The sequence below is a fragment of the Protopterus annectens genome, chromosome 1.part1 (assembly GCF_019279795.1).
Source record: "Protopterus annectens isolate FY-2018-M chromosome 1.part1, PAN1.0, whole genome shotgun sequence".
Lineage (NCBI taxonomy): Eukaryota > Metazoa > Chordata > Ceratodontiformes > Protopteridae > Protopterus > Protopterus annectens.
This window is the reverse complement of record NC_056726.1, coordinates 332,110,691-332,131,305: the sequence shown is the minus strand read 5'-3', so window position 1 is coordinate 332,131,305 and position 20,615 is coordinate 332,110,691. Positions and strand designations below refer to the sequence as shown.

Genomic DNA, 20,615 nt, shown 5'->3' with positions numbered 1-20,615 from the left:
CAGCTAGCTCCACCTGCTTTAATGATGTAGTTTTACTAGCAAGCTGTCTCTTAATTACAGTACATCCCCATGTCCAGAGATATGTCTATCATGAGCAGAAACTCCTCCCTCCCACTTGGGAGTTAGTAAGCCAACAAAGCTTCCCTTTCCCACCCCTCCTTCCCCAGCTTCTCAATCGTCCAAGCCTATAGTAGATCCCTGGTTATCTCTGTCATACTAAGGACTCTTTTACTTTATATCACAGAGCTGGTCATAGTTTTGTCTTTTATTTCCACTATGTTCACTCCTTAGAAAGTAGGCATGGACTGTTGACCATTAGCACAGTTGTAGACTCCTAAGTTAGAAGTTGTTCTCACAACATTTTTAAAAGACATCCTGTTAGATACCTTTATCACAAATAGGGAGCCAGTTAGTCTGTCAGAAAACAGTGTTTTCTGTAATTAAGCAGGTAAAGCTAAATAAATAAATTTCTCCTGCCAGCAAAGGAAAACCCGAAATCAACAATTACTAATAACGCGTTTTGTGCTTAAGAAGAATCTGGTATCAAGCAAGCAATATTTAGTTGTTTTGTTAAAGCAATTGGTCATGTTTTAATTTCGCAGACCAGATTAAGGTTCAAAAAGTAAAGGCAGTAACCATATTTAAGCTGTTGAGCTATCTGTTCTGACTGAAGAAATATAGATCTGGATGCAGTCAAACTGTTTTACTTTGTAATGGGAATTAAGTCTAGGATCCATCCATCCATCTACAACCCCTTTTACCATTTTTTGCACATGGGGTTGGGGTATCACTTCAGCAGTGACAATCATCTACAGCCAAGGGTCATACTACTGGGTGGCTATCCCTGCCACAATTGTTATTTCATACCACACACTCACACATAAACACACTCCTATGACCAGTTTAGAGTGTCCAATCCACTACTGCTTGTCTTCAGAATGTTGGAGGGAACCATAGAACCTGGAGGAAATCCACAAAAACACAGGGATGACATGCACACCCCTTAGAGAAGACACCCAAGCTGGGAATTGAGCAACAGAATCTCTTGCTGTGAGGCAACAACACTATCCACTGTGCCACTGTATGTGCTCCGCACATTACAGTTAAATAATGTAAAATAAATAAGTCTAGAATGACTGGGATTATATAATGATTTAAATAAACAACATGTGTTTTAATGAACTACATTTTAAGTAAACTATTTTATAAAAAGTCACTAACAGTCTTTGATTCTATATCATTCATGTATTTCCTTAATGAAAGCAATCGGATCAGTCCACTCGACTCTGTTCACAGGTATTTTAATAACATTAGTTAATCTTGCAATTAAAGTTCTTTGCAATGAAGATAAGATGTCAAAACTGAGAAATATCTGAACTTTGTCTTTTTATCTTCTTTATTCACTGTTTTTTCCCAATCAAATATACAATGTGGGGCTGGGTTACTTATGCACTAGTTTCCACTAGCATCATCTCCAGTCTTAAAATCACAAAATAATAAAAATAAAAAAGATTTACAAGTAATTGATAGGAAATAAGCTAATTTAAATGTAGAAATGTGAGAAAAGTTTGAAGACAGATATTCTTGAGAAATAAAACAGACAGAATGAAATATAATAAGGTGAATGTCATGACGAATGAGGTAAGACATACAAAGATTAGGACAGCATGACCACAGCCAGTGTTAAAATGGCATGACAGAAGACATCAACAAAGTGCTTAGCATGAAAAAATGAGGAAAAACAAATACTGTTGCAAATAGTGGTGGGCATTCTAAGCCAAAATGATGGCATCAGAAAAGAAAACCATGAAAAACAAAAAGATGAAAAGTGTTTGGGCAGTCAAAAAACATGTACTTTTTATGATATCTACCATCATCTCAGAGTATAGTCCATGCTCAGCAATGACACGTGACTAATTATTCAAAAAGTCATGCTCTAACTTCAGATAACAATCTACTCTGTAAGTACAAGCAACCTGTTGAAGGGATGTTATGCTAGTGAGCTACCTTCTCTGAAATAAAGCGCTATACATCTGTTACGCGTTCAACGTACCCATTATACTGTCTGTTCCGTTGGCAGGCGGGGTGCATGATGAAGTGCTGTAGTGGTTTGTGCTGCCGCTACTGCTGTTGCGGTGGAAAGAAGACATCGGAGGAAGACTGGAGTTGATGTCTGAAGAGGTGTGGGCTGGATAGCTCTGTGCAATAAAAAGAACAAATCAATCCAGTATTCTCTATGTTCACAGCAGAAGCCAGGTCAAGCATTTTAGCAGTCATTGTGCAGCACAGCTTGTTCTAAACCAAGTCCAAACAGTATTGCACATCAAGTTATACGCTTAAGGAAAAAAAAACTTGTAGATAGAAAACCACTCTGAATTTTTTCTACCGTTTCTGTTACAATATGGTAATCATAAGACTTACAAGTATTACCAAGTGTAACAGCTGCTGTACCCCTTAAGTAGACAGGTAGGTCCTCCACTGGAAGATAATTCTGTTTCCAGAAGTAAATCAAGTGAGGCAATGCATACTTATAACTAATGGACAATGCTAATTCCCTGATGGCATACAGGAGTGGTGATCCATCAGCATATGCATTTCTTCATTCTACTGACCAACAGCCAGGCACTGATTCTGACATGCAGGTACAATAGGCTTCATTTTAAGCAAGTCACTTTCATAGCAAGTCACTTCCATCTCTTGTCAGGCTACAGGAAGGCAGGGGTGGGAGAAGAAAAAATATTAAATTTAACAATGAAACTACATAATTCATAACAATAAAGCCTCCTCATCTAAATGTGATCCTAGAAATCTGGGAAGTGCAGAGAAGGAATATTTTCTGAGGCTTGAGAAAAAACAAGGTGTACAGTAATGCACCAGTTTCTGAGTCACATCTCACCCCTGGGATATAACAGAGTTCAAAATGTCTCAGCATTAAAATAAAGCTTCTGTTCTCAAGGCATTTATATGATAGACAGCCAAACAGACTGAATCCTGGTGTGTTAGCTTGAGGTAAATATACTGGACTGTTCACCAGTTGCACACCAGCCTCTAATGCATGACTGAAATGCCTGTTCTGAAGGTGACACTGAGAAAAGGGGCCAGGATTTGTACAGCCACAAACACAGGTGACACCATTTTGGTGAAGAACTAGGGCTACTGCTGTGGCAGGCTGTGTGAATAAATAGAATATAGCAAGCAAAAGTACCAGGCTCCTTAGAGGATTCGCTTCCTCTAACAATGTTACCATATAGAGGAGGCTGGGAACAGCAGTGGTGGGACAGAAAGATTCTTCTCTCCCTCTTTTTCCTTGGCAATCTGCCCTCAACCCTGTGGGACAGGAGAACAAAAGACAATTTGCACAAAAACCTAACACAGAGTACCTAATCAGTGAAGAAAATGGCAAAGCAAATGCATATATAAACAGAAAAAAAGAAATGAGTACAGTGATAAGGTTTTCTTACCAAGCGTTCGTGAGGATGCAGGCTGCAGTAGGTGCTAGACTGTGGAATATGAGAAGAATTGCCCAGCATACCACCATAACCAGGTTGGTTCATTCCACTGGAGGAACTCCATGGATCAGTGCTATGATGTCCATCTGGAAAACAGACAAGATCAAATCACTGGTGACATGCAATTACTGGCAGAAAATGTCCACACTGACCACATAGTACACATTGAAATCACCTATTTTCATTGCACAGAATTGTGAAGCCTTCTTTTATTCTTTGGATATCCAGATAAATAGTATGTCTATATTAAAAATCTAATTTTTAATCAACAAAGCAAGCATTTTTCCCTGTCTGTCATGTATGACACATGCATACCTCTCAACTGTAAAGATTTTCGCCAAATGTCCAGATTTTTGCCTCATATTTTTGGTCTGTTCCTCACAAAAATTGTGTTTTGTGACAAATTCTTGCAGTAAGAGGTTGAGAGGTATAGATACATGTAAAGAAAGTATCTTAGGTTTGCAACTAAAATCATACAAAAGCATCTGCAAAAGCAAATCCACTTCCTAAAAAAATAACATTTTTAATGGCAGAACACAGCAACAGCAAGCAGCCTACTATGCCAGAATTAGTGGCAAGCAGCTTGTCACAGTACAGAGCAAACAGCTATGTTGAAAAGCAAAAAGATAGGATAGCACAAGGAAATGGAATCCAAGCCAGATATAAAGACCACTTTTCTTTTAGCTCAATGGAAATTCAGACTTCTAAGTAAAAACTTTTTGTGATTTCTGTCACCCTAATTTTGTGTTACTAGAACAAATGTTTGTGTTTCTTTTAAAATAGAAACAACTGATGAATTACACTTTTGTTGACAAACTTATAAGGGAAAAAAATACAGATTATTCTTTGCAACTTCCTTCCATCAATAATATACATTAGGCTGGGTATTACTAACCTAGCTGGCTGCTTAGTTTACTAACCGCATAACTGTTGCCTTATCTGCAGCTAAAGCACCTAATTAAAACAATGCTCTTCTGTTTTTTACCAGTTCATTTAAGCTCTAAATCACTGCATGTAGATTTTTTGCTTGTTAAGATAAACGTACATATTTTAACTTTGTTCAAATGAATGAGTTTCATTACTGAAAGTCTGCCAAATCATACTTCTCTGTTCTATCATATATTTCAAGCAATGAGGAATTCATTAGTTGATGAGGTTATGGCCAGCTGAGCCAGAAATTAACTTGCAAAGCTTTAAATATCAGAACAAATTCATTATTTTTCCACAATCTCCTCCTTCTCCCACCATAGAACCCACATAATGAACAGGGCTTGGAGACCTGTGAGAATGGTTAGCTTATAAACCTAAAGGTATTACAGTAAAGCTCATGTAATCATGAATCAAAAAAAAAAAACCCACAAGGATGCTTTATTTTGCACTGTGTCCTGTAAGTCAGTGGATTAATTTAGTCTAACTACGTTTTTTTGGCATCTATGAAAATGTAAAATTTATGTTTTTGATGTTATCATTCTATACCTTTTTCTGTAGTGCTATTAGACTTTATAAATTTGGAAACACACACTCACTATAAATGCAGTTTTGTTATTCTTTTTTTTTCTTGTTTCATGGCCCAGGTTGTGGCTGAAAAAGGTCAACTGGCAAAACCACCTAACTAGTTATCAAACATATAAATAAAAGTAAAAACAAGCAGTTAAACACTTTGCTGACAAAGATTATGAGAATATAAGCTGCCAAGAAGTGCAGAACTGTGTAGTACTTTTCTTCTTGTGAAAGTAAGCAATCACTATTTCTACACGTGTAAAAGTGCAGATTAACTCAATTAGACAGCACTACTGTATCATCTGCTCTACCAAAAGCACACAAACTCTGAAACTAATGCTTTGCTTCACACTGTACTCTGTAACAGGGACTGAGAACGAAGGCCACGTATCAGTATCACTGACCTGAAATGTTACAGCCCCATGGGAGAGGCTGAAGACTTTTATCACACAGTCACTCTTATGAATCTTTAACAGAAGTAAGAAGTGTATTCTGCTTTTAATGAACAGTTAAGAAAATGATGGCATATTTACCAGTGTCAATAAGTTTTCATCATCATTATCAACACCTTCTTTCTTATTTTCCACATGGGATCCTCATTGTCCATCCACAACTGTCACTACCTCTCTTGATTCAATAACACTCTCCAACCTTCTTCAGTAATCATGTCTAAATGTCAGTAGGTTTTCCTCATTTTGCAACACAATGCTATGACTCTGGTGGTAGATGTGCTTAGTCCTAGAAAGCTAGGAACACAGCTCAGAGAAGTTTATGTGCAGGCACTCCACATGTGGACACCAACAACCCTCTACCAGTGTGGACCTGAAGCTGGTTCTCCACCTTTCCAGTGATGTACAGAAATTCAGGGACCTACATCAAAGAAGGAGTGAAGGACAGCATGTTTTCAGGTGACCAGCTACAGCCTAACAATCTAGGGAGGTCTAATAAGACCAGGAGGAGATCGTGGAAGAATAACGACTTTGTTCTGAGTGGCATCAAATTGCCCACCATAGAACCCACACAACAGACAGGGCTTGGAAGCATGTGATCATAGCACCATAAGCCCAAAAGATATCTCTCAACCCACCTCCTTTACACAATCCAGGAGGAAGTCCCCAGATTATCCCAAATTGGAGATGGAGCACATATAGAAATACCTGTACAAAAGTAAAGACCTCTTTCAATGCAGGAAGAACTATTCCCAGTTTGTCTATTTATTCATTCATTTATTTATTTATTTATTTACTTATTGTTGAATGGGTTGGTCCCACTAGACATGGTGTATTTTCACTGGAGTCCTCAGGTGCTACTCATGCTGATTGGTCAGGACACTGGGAGCTTTTTCCTACATCATCAATAGATAAAGTTGTGATGTAAGTTCTGCATGGCAGCAATGACAGATGGTAACAAAGGAGCTTGGAGTAAAGGAGATACTGAAGCAGTGCAAGCCATGGTGGCTACAATGAATTGTGATGGACACAAAACAAGTAATGGAAGACTCACAAATATCAGAGAGACAAATACCTGAAAGCAAAGGGATGTGAAGGGTTATTCTAAAGCTCAAAGGCTTCAAACATACTCTGATGTGGGATTCCTCAGAAGTGCGGTTGCTGCTGGTAAGAAGGACATCAGATGTTGCTGAGTGATTCATTGCATTGCAACACATAACTATAAGGTAGATGTGAGAACTCTAATGGAAAAAAGACAATGTGAGATGCCAGAAACAGAGAGAGCTGCTGAGACAAATGCCAAATGAAGGACATTTGCAGAAGTAGTCACTGTGGCCAGAAGAATAAACAATAGAGAAGTGTCATCTTGTACAGAGGTAATAATAGAACAAAGGAGATTCTTATTAAGATTTTGACTGTTGAAATGGATACAGGACTCCATGAACAGATACATTTTCTCTAAGATAGTAATTGCATGAGTGGGAACTGTCACTCAAAAAGTTATGTACAATAGTGCATTTTAAATCAGGAATTACGTGTGATTTGACTATTCAGACAGAGGAAACCTTAAATAACATAAATGATAAGTCTGAAGACAGGAAAAGCAGGGCAACCTGGAAACAATATACAGTGAAAACAAATTTTAAACCAATTAAGGCTAGATCTGGTTTGCGGACAGAGGGTTGAGGGTGAATCCAATCTACTGGCTGAAAATTGAAGATAAAAACATTTCTATAACCAGATGTTTATCAAAAATAGTACATGTATTATCCTGTGTACTGGACATCAGAAACATTGCTTTGGGTATGGGGCTGTGGGTCTCATAGGATCATAAGAAGTTACTAGGCTATTGGCCCTGAGGCCCTTTATAAGCTTAGCCAAGAGTTTATCCCATGTTAAGACAAGTCAGCACCCAAAGCCCCTGTCTAGCAGTGACACAGGTGGAATCCCAAGGGTGTATTTTCTGTTTCCCATCCAGTTATCCAGGTTGCGCTTAAAAAGGGATAATGAGGTACTCTGCTTGACATGGAGAGGGAGTCTCTTCCACAGATGGGGGAGTCTCTGGGACACAAATCTGCCCCGCAAACAAGTCCTATTGATGTCACAAACCTGGTTCAGATTACGCATGCAGGTTACTCGATTGGAGCTTGACTTGTGGATATGCAGCAGTCTCATCAAGGCGGGGTCTGAGATTGCTTTGTATGCCAGGCAGAGGTCGCCTCTGAGGAGTCTGTATGAAACTGAGTAGAGGGACAGGGCTTTTAGCCTATCTGTGTAGAGTAAATGTTTGAGGCCTTGGATTCTCCTGGTGAGGAACCTCTGTGGTCTCTCCAGCTGCTGCACGTGCTTTGAGAGTTATATGCCAGAGGGGGTGTTTTACTTAATAATTGGCCTTATAGAATACAGGGATATTATGACCTCCTTGTCCCTGGATGAGATATCCTTACTTATGAGGTAGGCCATGTAGAAAGCTTTCTGTACAATGGAAGCAACATAGTGGTCAAAAGTCAGGTTGCTATCAACCTGGGTGCCCAAATCCCTCACGACTGATTGCATGCTTAGGAAGTTATTAATGTGATAATATATGGGGGCATCACTCTCCCCAAACGAGATGATGATGCATTTTTTGGTATTCAGCTTGAGGCCATGTTTCTGGCACCAGTCATTTGTTTGGGTGAGACCCTTTTGGAGGACGTCCACATCACTTGGGGAATTGATGACCGCGCCCAACTTGCAGTCATCTGCAAACTTGGTCAGCCATAGGTTCATAGGTTGGTACTAGGCTATTGGCCCTAGGGCCTATACAAGCCTAGCCATAACAATTCCCTGGTTATTTCTTCCCACAGTATTTACTTCCCTGGACCCCTGTCTAGCAGGGTGACTGACGTGATCCCCGGGGTGAATTTCATATCTCCCATCCGATCATCAAGGTTCCTTTTGAAGAGGGCCAAAGAGGTGCTCTGCTTGACACATATGGGCAGTCTATTCCAGAGGCTGGGGAGTCTCTGGGTCAGGAACCTATTCGTCCAGCATGTTTTGTTTATTGTGATGACAAGGTTTGGAAGCCTGGACCATGTGTCTCTGATGGATTGGGATTTCTTTAAGTGTAGCATGCCCAACAGATCTGCGTTTGACATGACCTTTTATGTTAAGCAGAGATCGCCTCTGAGTAGACGATATGCCACAGAGTATAGGTGGAGTTTTTTTAGATGGTCAGCATAGGGCATCTGCTTTAGGCCTGTGATTCTTTTAATGAGGTATTTCTGCGGCCTTTCCAGTTGTTGCAGATGTCTTGAGAGGTACATACCAAACGGGGCGTTGTATTCTATAATGGGTCTAATGAGGGATGAGTACAGTGGGACAATGACCTCCTTTTTTCTGGATGAAAAGCCCTTAGTGATGAGGTGTGCCACATAGAAGGATTTCCTGACTGTTGTGGCGATGTGGTTATCGAACGTGAGACCACTGTTCACCTGTGTCCCTAAGTCCCTTATCACACTTTTGGTGTTTAGTGTACTGCCACCTATGTGCTAATTCATGGGTACATGCTTTTTCCCAAAGGGGATAACAATACATTTCTTGGCATTGAGCTTGAGCCCATGGCTCTGGCACCAAGCATCTGTTTCTGTAAGGCCCTTTTGTAGAATATCCACATCATTTGAGGATTCAATAATGGCTCGAGTTTGCAGTCATCTGCAAACTTTGTTAGCCAGAGTCCCTTAGTGTTGGTACTTCAGAGAAGTAGATGCCAAACAAGAGCGGTCCCAGGACTGAACCCTGAGGTACTCCACTTGTCACTTGTCTGGAGCTGGATTTGGAGTCGGCTATTTTTACAGTGTGGGTTCTCTCAGTAAGCCTGTTGGCAACTCATCAAGTGACGTAGGGATTAATGCCCAGCTTAGTAAGTTTATCTATGATTTCAGAGTGGGGGATGATGTCTGATGATAGGCTGTCTGGACCACCTTACCCTTGTCCATGGCTCTGGAGACTGATTCAAAGAAGTCAATCAGGTTCAGAAGACAAGATCGGCCCTTCACGAACCCAAACTGCGTGGGGTCCAGTGTTTGAAGGTTGCCAATGTCTTTGTTTTCAAGTTCCATGATAACATGTTCCATGGCCTTGCAGATCAGGCTTGTCAGACCGATGGGGCGGTAGTTCCCGGGATCCAAGGTGGATTCCCCCCTGTGGAGTGGGATAACTGTAGCTGTGCACCACTCAGTGGGCATGAAGCCTGAGGTGAGGCTATAATTAAACATGACACTTAGGTGAAGTGCCAGTTCATTTTGTAGTTCATGTAGTACACAGCCTGGGATGTCATCTGGTCCTATGGATGCTGTATTCTTAGCTTTGGAGAGTGCGTTTTTACCTGTGTAGCCATTATTACTGGAATTTGACAATCTTTCGGTATTGTGATGGGCCCTTTAGGGGGTGAGAGGGGGAGTGAAGTTTGCACTGAATCGATCTGCCAGGATATTGGAAATATCCTTGGAATCAGTATATTTAATGCTATTCTGTTGTAGCTCAGAGCAGATCTGAGCATTGCCATTTAGACTCTTGACATAGCTATAGAATGCCTTGTGGCTGTCTTTGGAATCTTTGGCAATTTTATTTTCGTAACTAGCTTTGCAGGATTTTATGAGGGCTCACAGCTTTTAACTGAGGCTGGTAAGGGAGTTTTTTTGCATCCTGGGACTTTCCTCTTTTCTGCAATAGTTTCTTCCTTTTGTTGTAAAGTTTGTTTATGGCAAGGGACCACCAGATTGGCTTCCTTTTTTTGGAGGAGAGCATCTTGGTTCTATTGGGGATGGCACGATTCATGCACAAGTGGATCTGCTCGTACAGTGCCTTACTGTAGGATTCAGCAGTCGAACTTTCAGTTCCCGTCTGCATGGGTGTCATGACATTTGTCACTTCTGACTTGAGTAGCATGAAGTTGGCTTTGAAAAAGTTTTTTACACAGGTTTCCTTACTGGGGGGTGGGAGTGGGATGTGGATGTCAAGGGTGATTAGCTTATGGTCAGACCTAATCAACGAGGGGATGACCACAGGTGTGGAGCATCGATTTCCCACGTTGGTAATGACCAGGTCTAGGATATTGGAGTTCCTGGTGGGATTAAGGATTAGTTGATCCAGGGTGTTGGAATTTATGAATTCCAAGAACCGTTGGGCAAAGGTGTTGGTACACGAGTTTTCCCAGTTAATGGCAGGGTAGTTGAAATCACCCAGTATTAGGTTGTTTGGTTGTATCTTAATATTTTCCAGTATGTTTAGAAAGGTGTTGTAAGAATCTTGGGGCATGGTGGGGGATCTGTAGCAAGCTACAATTTGGATTGCAGTCTTACCTAGTGTTAGTTGCACCTGGAGAATTTCAGTCACATTGTGTTGGGCAACTAGCTTGGTGTTGTGAATATCCTTGGTGAATATGGGCACTCCTCCACCTTTAGTGTTTCAGTCCTGGTGGTAAGAGTTGTAGCCTGGTATTGCAGGGGTGCTCTCTGGAGCCTTGAACCAGGTCTCAGTTACTGCACAGATATCGATGTTCTCCATTTTTAGGAGTGCGTTGAGTGAGTGCATTTTGAGGTCTAGACTTCTAGCATTGAGTAGCATTACCTTCAGATTTTGCATGCTAGTACCTGTTACAGTGGTGGCTTTGTCCTTTGAACTTTGCCGAAAAAAGGCACTATAGGGATGGCAAGAGCCTTAGCCAGTAACCTGAATCCCAGGGGCGACAAGTGCAGACCATCTCTAGCAAAGCATCGTGGTCTGTCGATCATGTCATCCCAGGCAGACAGATACTGGATCCCCTTTGAATGACACCAGAAGCTTAGCCAATTATTGAAGTCAATCATTTTGTCCTTATACTGTGGTATCATTCTGGGCGAAGGCAGGATGCTACTCAAGGCTAAGGTTTTACCTGCCTGGGCCACATGATCTGAGAGCGATTCTATGTCTGTTTTCATGCAGTCCAGGGAGGTACATCTCAAATCATTCATTCCAACATGGACAATGACAAGAGTCATATTTGTACTTGTTGTGGAGTGACCTGAGTGCATGCTTTATGTGGTGGATCCTGGCACCCGACAGGCAGATGACTGTAATTTTCTCCGTGTTCAGCCTGGTGAGTGGGACATCAGTGTGCCTGACTATAGAGTCACCTATGACTAGTGTTGGGTACGTTGTCTTGCCTTAGGGGCTGTTGTTGGGTGGCACACTGGTGTTGTGAGCTATGTAACACTTTGGTTATGATTGGTGTTTGGCCCACTGGTTTTGGCCTGCACCTCAGAGACGTATATCCTGAATAAAAGAGGCCCCAAAACCAATCATTGGGGAATGCCACTCGTTACGGGTCTACTGCTTGAGGTGGCTTCCCCTATTTTGATTACGTGGTTTCTATCAGTGAGCCAGTTTGCTACCCATCTGGTAACATATGGACTGATGTCTAGTTGAGAGAGTTTATCCATTATGCTCGAATAGTGTCAAAGGCTTTGGCCAGGTCAAGGTAGGCAGTATGCACTGTCTTCCCCTTGTCCATGACTTTGGTCACTGTCTCGAAGAAGTCGACCAGATTTAACAGACATGACCTCCCCTTGACAAAGGCAAACTGTGTGGGGTCGAGTGTTTGGAGGTTGCCAATGTCCCTGTTAACGAGGTCCATGATAATCCATTCCATGGCCTTGCACATAAAATAAGTTGTACAAACACAGAATCATACAAAGGAAAATTGTTTAAAATGCACTATATGTGGTGCAGCTGAACATGTTTGGCTGGAATACAAAATAATAACATAGACAAGAGAGAAGAAACGAAAGAGAGGAACAAGAGAAGGAAATGCCGAAAGGAGTACAGAAGAGAAGAGTGGTTCAGAAAGAGAAAGCTAACAAGAAAAACATTAGTAAGAAGGAAAAAAGACACATTAAAAAGAAAACAATATCTAAGACAGGATTAATATTAACTGTAAAACCAGTACCGATGAAAGTATTAACATTAAACGTGAAAATGTTAAAGGAAATGTTAAAGTCAAATGTAAATAAATAGCATGAACACACAAAGTAACTGAAACACAGACACGATACAATACCATTTGGACCAATATAGTTTTTGCAATTATTCCATCTTTCAGTTTAACATACGCCCTTCAATCAGGAGTCATGCAGAACTGCTAATAAAGGGCTTGTGCTAGCCCGAAAGCTATGTTGATCTGCCAAAAGACATTGCATCATGTTCTAGCTTCTTGCTGTTTGCTGTTACTGGACCCACAAGGCATCACTGAACTAATTTGTAATTAATTATTCTTTTCTAAATAACATGAAGAAATTCATGAGGAGGTGAGACACTGTGAAATGGTTAATAAGAAATGTATTACTAATGTGTTCCCAATATTCTAGAATCATCGAAAATGGAAATACAGATGTATCTGCACTGCCAAGGATTCGGGTCTTTATGGAGAAGGAATACCCATAAGAAGTTATTAAATTATCAGTTGCAGGACTTAATTAGTAAAATAGAAATGTGTTACTTAAGGACAGCAGTGAGTGTAGACACAATTAAAAAATGTTAAATGGAGAATATTTGACTTGCTGTATACTGCTGAATCTCCTCCTACCACCAGAAAAATAAGAACTGTGGATTACCAGTCAAACTTTTTATGGAATGGAAACATAACAATTTTTGGAAGGAGGTAGGGTCACTAACTGTACTCACAGTTTTTTTTAGTATGGTCTAAGGATATGAGAAGAACTCTACTGAAGTAAAGGAACAATTTTTTCAGATGTTGGGAGGGTGGCCTAATGGTTAAGTTGTTTGCCTTACAAACACAAGGTACTGGGTTTGAATCTCACAGGGGATAACTGGGTAGGCTTAAAAGGGCAGTTAGCCTAGAATTAACCTATGTAAAAAATCATACCTATGCTGTTAAGTGAAACATTTGACAACATATTAGAAGAGAAAGTATTGCTGGGATTACCTGAGATTAATAAAAAAAACACTACAGAAGAAAGATAGTGTTGCTTTCTTAAAATGTGTATAGAAAGTTTAAGAGGTATTTGTTTTTTGTTGTCTGCACTAACAGGATCAACTGGTAAGTTGTATTAAAACAAGAGAGTGATGCAGGGATATACATAGAAGAGGAAGAGGGAACGGACTTAACATGAACACACACAGGACTGAAATTTGAAAGTTACAGATGTTAAAATTCCGAAACAGTGTTAAGACATATTTATATAAAGAAACACGGAAGAAAGAGTGCTGTGATAGATGTTTTTACTAAAAGGTAGAAGGCAGGATTTTTTCTCATTGTATTCACCACAGAAGTTTTTTATAGGAAGACAGACACCGAATATAAGAGGTAGGGAAATCAGAATGGGTACAAAATTTTACAAGAAAATATATGAAAAATATCAGTAGGGTAACTATGAAGGGAGAGAGGGGCTTGACAACATAATATCAAAAGAAGAAGTTCACAGTAATAGGAATCATTCTCCACCAGAATAAACTGGGAGTGGTCTAAGATATTGAAGGATAGGCATTAATTCTTTGGAGAACATCAAAAGCAATACCCACTACTTCTGCAAAGATGTTTATATGATTAAATCTGTTGATACTTAAGGAAATAAAACCAGACTGGCAACTGGAGGGGTTGATAATATGACTAAAACTCAAATACTTTGGCTACAAAATGCAAAGACAAGCTTCCCAAGAGAAAACACTTAAGCTGTGAGAGATCAAAAGGAAATGAATGGGGGAAACAAGAAAAGCTAAGATGGAGATACAGCATTACTGAAGTATGGAATAATAATTTGCAAAAATGTCAAGAAGCAGCTACTAACTGACAGGCCTTGAGTGCTAAATTCCTTGTAGTTTTAAAGAATGGCTGTGATACAAAAATAAATGGCATAGGAATGGGTGAAGGATACTCACGTGCTATATGATGAGGGAACAGACTTTAGAAGAACAGCTCACAATAATCGGGTACCACTAAAACTTTTGAATTGTGACTATAAGATATTAGCAAAAATGTTGCAAACATAGATTTAGAAGTCAAACAGGAAAGTCGAGTCTATACTGTATCACTGGTGGTGACTACCTTTGTGATCTCGTACAGCTAACAAACTGTCAAAACTTGTTCCACTGAATATCACAGAACATCTCCGTTTGCAGGGGCATGACTCCTGCACCTACACAATCCACATATCTAAATATGCTAACTCCAAAATCACCGAAGGGCACTGGAAAAAGATAAACCTCCTTACCCCAGACATGTCCTTATCTCTCTCAGTAACTCAAGTCTGATTTCTATGAATGAATGACTCTACAAAATATAAATAACAAATCCAGCCGCAGAGAAACTATGACCAGTAAATCAAATTGCTCTTAGGAAATATACATAACAAGAGAAAGCAGGTTCTGTTCCAGGCTTTGATATTAAAATTATACTATGGTTAACTAAGGAATTTTTAGAAAGAAGTGTTGCAGGTCAAATACTAGCATATACGTCATGCTTGTATATTAATAAAGCAAATAACTGTGTGTCAAACAGGTTCACACATACACAGCAAATGTTTGGGTCTGTTGATATATTTAAAGGCTAGATTAAGGAAACAAATCAGAATTCAGGGATCCAGACAATGTCCAGTCAATATGCAGCCAATAAAACCAAACTATACACAGAAGTCAGACAAGGATGCCTGCTACATTCTATCTTGCTGGGAATGTGCATTAACTTAGTGGTGTGGGACATTTAGAAAACACACGGCAGACCTTCTCTACTCACCAATTTATTTTTACTTCCTTAGAGCTTGACAATGAAAGCAAACCATGCACTATGCAATACATTCATCAAGCACATTTTACTTGAAATATTACGCTTTCATTTTAAGATCTGAAAGTTTATGCTTACTTTGATGTAAATTTGTTATATTCAATTTATTACTGCAATCTCAACACTTTATATATTTAAATTATCTTTGTACTAGTACTCTTTGTTTCATATTTATATTGACATTTATTTTATTTAGTAAAACCTTTAGCCATTTTCCCAACTTCTATTGAACATTTGCTTGTTTGAATTTTGTATGTTTTATAAACTGCTTTGAGATAAAGCAGTTTGATACAAGTGAGTTGAATACAGAGTATTATACCATGACCCCCCATTAATATTCCATAACGTGCACGCTGATTGGCCAGCGTACACATTGTAAATCGACTTATACTAATGGAAAAAGGTCCGGTCGCCCGGACTTTTTCCATTAGTATAAGTCTCTTTTAAAACACTGTCTCGCTATGTTAAAAGAGTTTAACATAGCGAAACAGGTTTAAAAAAAGCAATGGAGATCTCCGTTGCTTTTTTTAAAGCTGTCTCGCTATGTTACACCCATTTAACATAGCGAGACAGGTTTAAAAAAAAAAAGCTATGGAGAAAGCAAGATCTCCATTGCTTTTTACTGTTTCACTATGTTAAATGGGTTTAACATAGCGAGACAGCTTTAAAATAAGCAACGGACATCTCCGTTGCTTATTTTAAAGCTGTCTCGCTATGTTAAACACATTTAACATAGCAAAACAGCAAAAAAGCAATGGAGATCTTGCTTTCTCCATTACTTTTGGCCACAGCTCTGATGTACTGCATAGGCATGCAGTACATCAGAACTGCTGCGGATACCAGACAGCTGCGGAAGGGCAGCAAAGAGGCATTATACAATGCCATTATTTAAGAAAAGTAATTATTTATTTTCTTAAATAATGTCATAGTATAATAGCAATAACTTCTGGGTGTAGGTAATGTGGGATTTACCCATGGTTGTCTTTGTTTGGTCCCTCGGGACCAAACCACGCCAACCATGGGTAAATCCCGCATTACCCACACCCAGGTGTGGGTTATTGCTATAGTAGAAGGGGGTGAGAATGAACTCTCAGTTACATTATCAAATACTATAAATGTGATATTATGTGAACAAATAGGCTGAGAAGCTGAGTAGTACTTGGTTTAGGTATTAACCTCAAATAACACCAAGGAATGGGAGTTAATGAACAAACAGAATACATTCCACTTAATATTATGCATATTACAAATTAGGAAAAAAAAACTTTGCATACAGATGAAGGCATGAAGTGTAGGAAGGCATTACCAAGAAAATTAGTGAAATTGCACAATTCCTGAGCATATTTAACATGCTCTCCATTAAGCAAGTGCATATTACCAAGCCTTATTCAGTAAGTCTTTGCAGTTACACTTTTTTTTACTTTTTCCAGTATTAAAGGTGGAAGATGATGCACGTTTTCTTTAATGAAATATGGCAAAACTGTTTCAGTTGAATTAAAAGAAAAATTTTGTATCAAATCAGTGAAGGATAACAGTATATAAACTATTCAAACCATATTTTTAGGTAATTACAAAAGGGTACAATGTTTTACATTTTAAGAAAGAAAAGAAATACAAAACATATGCAAGAAAGTAAGACAGCATGGCATTTTGGTAGATAACATTTTGAAGTTTAGCAAGGTATGTTATCTACAAGCTTTAAATAAAAATTATGAGCAAAAAGGATGAGACGCATAATGAAAAAATGCACATAAATGTTATTAAATGGAATGTAAGCTGATGTAAACTACACACATACAAATATTCTGCACACTGTCTCATACACAAAAGACTTCTGTAAAAGCCCAAGTGATGTGTAAATGTACAAATGAAAGAAAATGTTCCTGTGAGGAATTAAAGACTGCATTCTAATTGTCTGCTGAATGTCAGCATGCCAAATGATTTTTAAGTTCTAATATTCAATTATCTATCCATTTAATACACAAAGGTATGTCATATTATGGTTATTGTTAAAATTCTCCTATTGATGAGAACTTGTTTACTGTGCTTCTGGTAATATCATGGAAAACAGAGAGCAGCCAGTATAGTTTTGTTTTATATAACAGAATTTAGCATTCTGAGAAAATGCCTAATTATGCAACTAATTGTTGGTAAATCAAATGTAAATGGAATGTTATTTTGATATATATCTGATGTGAAGCTAGAATAGACTCGCCCACGATTCGGCGCAGATGTCCTGTTATCTTAGTCATTCAGGTCTTTGATCCTTGTGAGTGCTTCGGGTTTTAATTCTTCATATGTTCATAGGTAGGTACTAGGCTATCTGCCCGAGGGCATTTATAAGCCTAGCCAGAGTGTGTCGGCTTTCACCGCCCCATTGATTAATTAACTGATCCTCTGTCAAGCAGAGCCAATGAAGTGATCCCAGGGGTGTATTTTCTGTTACCCATCCACTCATCAAGGTTTCTCTTGAAGAGTGTTAGTGAGGGGCTCTGCCTGATGTAATTTGGAATTTTGTTCCAAAGCATGGGGAGTCTCTGTGACAGGAATCTATCCCTCCAGCATGTTCTATTTATTGTTGTGGCGAGGTTTAGCTCACTAGACCGCGTGGCTCACAGTGACTTGGATTTCTTTAGGTGGAGCATGTCCATCAATTCTGACTTGGACATGGCTTTGTAAGTCAGGCAGAGATAACCTGGCTTCTTAGGGGTAGTTTCCTGTCAGCCTTTGATCTCTGGCAGTCCTCATCTTCTGGTCTGCTTGTGGTTGTTGCTGTGGAATTCTGGACTAGGAAAAAAATGGTCAGCGAGTATAGCTCAAGCTTCAGCGAGTATAGCTCAAGCTTCAGAAGAAAAGACTGTCACTCAAATCTTTTGAAAAAGATTTTTTACTCAGCAGATAAGTCAGTCTTCGAAGCAGACACAGTATCAAGGGCTTTCTCTGTGACATCCTCCTTCTCCTCTGTATAAGGAAGGGCAGATGGCTTTTCGTTAACTAGCTCATGAACTGAAGTCTAAAGATAAGACATATGGCAGGTAATTAGCCTGTAGAACTCATTACCTGCTGCCCCCATCCTGGTCTACCTACACCAAATAAATACAGGAAAAGTGCCTGCTAGAGTCATTCGGCCAGAAGAATAAATCCTTTTTCCAAATCTGCTCATACCATTTAAGTCTCTATCCAGCCAAATGCTGAATTTCTCAGCCCTTTGCTAGGCAAAAGAAACAAAAAACACAACAATCTGCTTCTAGAAAAATACAAAGAAAAATAGAAAGACTATTATGGCATTTGGGGGTACAATCCAAACTCATTTGCCTTTTTAGATAGTAGAGGATCAGAATTGGGATTTTTATCAAGCATCAAACATGACGTTAGGGATAACTATATGTTGATACACTTCTGATGAGAAGGTCAAAGAATTGATGATCACTCCATAACATATGCCATGGGCCAGTCATCTTCTCCAAACAATAACCTTGGAGTTAGCATATATAATGTTCAGGAATATGAGATCTTGCCCCCACTTAAGGAAGAAGAAGAGGGACTTGCCCCCTTGAAAATAAATGTTTGTGTTTTCTGTGACCTTGGGCCATTCCTATTTTGAGCTTTTGACATACCAAGATTCCAGACTTTTTAGTTTCATGCAGTCATGTCTAGAATGATGACACAGGATTATTCATACTGGGTCCAAAATTCAAGTAATGTCTGGTTTTTCTATATTTATGCCATCAGTTTTCTGCACATTCATTTGAGCTACTGCAAGTACAGGATCTTTGTTCTGAACTACACTGAGGGTAGGCTGTTTTAACTGAAGGACAGGCGAGAAACTTTTTATTCATGTCTCCTCATCATGAGTGAGTCTAACCCCCTCCACCATGTAATGTTTGAGAAATACCTTTGCATGTTATTTACCCTCCTCTAGGGGCTTCCACTCTAAGTGGAAGAAAGGAAACATTTCCTTCTCAAACCATTCTTTACCTTCCATTTTTTCTTCTAACTTTTATACCAGAATTAGGTTACACCCCCTGCACACTGCATGAGCTCTCATACTTCATACTAAATTCAAGTCTGACAGAGAGTCTTGTAAGGCAAGTTTTTGCTAAGACACTCAGTGAAGACAAACATCACAATATTATCAGACTCTAAGATGGCCTCTACAGCTACTGCATTTACAGATGTTTTGAACCTCTGAAGTAGCCACAATTCATTGTCTCTTGTATGACACTACACACAGCAATACAAACTCACCTAAGATTTTGTTCAATTAGAAATATTGAGAGTATGGTAAACATGGCCTTAAGCATGTTTCCCAACACTATTTGCTTGGCAATCCATGTGATCCAGACTAAACATTTGTATAAAAAGCCCCTCTTCATTAGCTTTCTAGCACTTGAGATGCAGACATCTTGACTGTATCTACCCATGTACTTGAGAATTTTGTTCTAGATCAGAGATACCAGTACCTAATCTGCTTTTATGATTTTGAACATCATTCCTCTTAAAAGGTGCAGTTCTAAAACCTCCTGTAGTTTGATTTTTTGGGGCAATTGATTCCAAGTAGTTCAGCTGCTCCAGTGAAAAATAACTCTCCACGTGGGTTGTCTGTCCTACCGGTTTGTAGCAATGGAGTGACTCACCCATTTTGTTACTGCATTAGTTCAACTTTATGGGAAAGTACCCTCTCTATGACATGGGCATTTCCTCTGAGCGTCCATCTGGGTTTTCTCTGCCTTCCTTTGCTGATGGTGACTTTTCTGTTCTGTCTACTCACCTTGAGGTTGACAAGAACAGTTAAATGATACTGCCTAGTTTGATTTTCTATTTTGAGTGTCTAGAGTATGCTATCCACTGATGAACAGAAGCAGACTGGGGAATACCTGCTCTCAGAAGGATAACCAAAGAAAATCCCTAAAGATATAAAGCAACCTGTGTGGTTTGAGCTTCAGTCTATTCTAACAAGGGCCTTTGCCATTTCTAGCACGATAGTTCAGCTCTTCTGCAAGTTATGTGCCAAAGCCTTGCAGACTTCCTCCATTTTGTAACAATTGCTGCAATAATGCTTTCCTATGCATCAGCTTCAAAAATGTTTGCACTGACTTTTCTGAGAGTACGACAAGGTGGTTAACGCATCCCAAGGTTTTAAGTCAGAACAAATATGCAAAGCATAAACTACATGTTCAAAAAGTTTTTGAAAGAAGAAAATGTTTTTACTGTCCATACAATCTCTTTGAGAAAAACTTACATGTAGGAGTTACTTTCACTCAGTGATGGAACAAAAAAATAACCACTTCTGAAGAGTACTCTATCAGAGCTCTGAAATCCAACTTTGTGAGCTCTGAC

At 39.3% G+C, this 20,615-nt stretch overlaps 1 protein-coding gene across 12 annotated transcripts in view; it reads right to left on the bottom strand.

Annotated features, from left to right (window-relative positions):
• Positions 1-20,615, bottom strand: part of TCF4 (transcription factor 4) — a 2,211,973-nt gene that overhangs the window by 334,230 nt on the left and 1,857,128 nt on the right. For all 12 annotated transcript variants that reach the window (XM_044074967.1, XM_044074939.1, XM_044074975.1 and 9 more), the window contains 2 exons: positions 3,462-3,595; positions 2,054-2,198 (listed from right to left, as the gene is read on the bottom strand). In XM_044074967.1, coding sequence (XP_043930902.1) covers positions 2,054-2,198; positions 3,462-3,595 — 279 coding nt within the window. The remainder of the gene's footprint in view (positions 1-2,053; positions 2,199-3,461; positions 3,596-20,615) is intronic.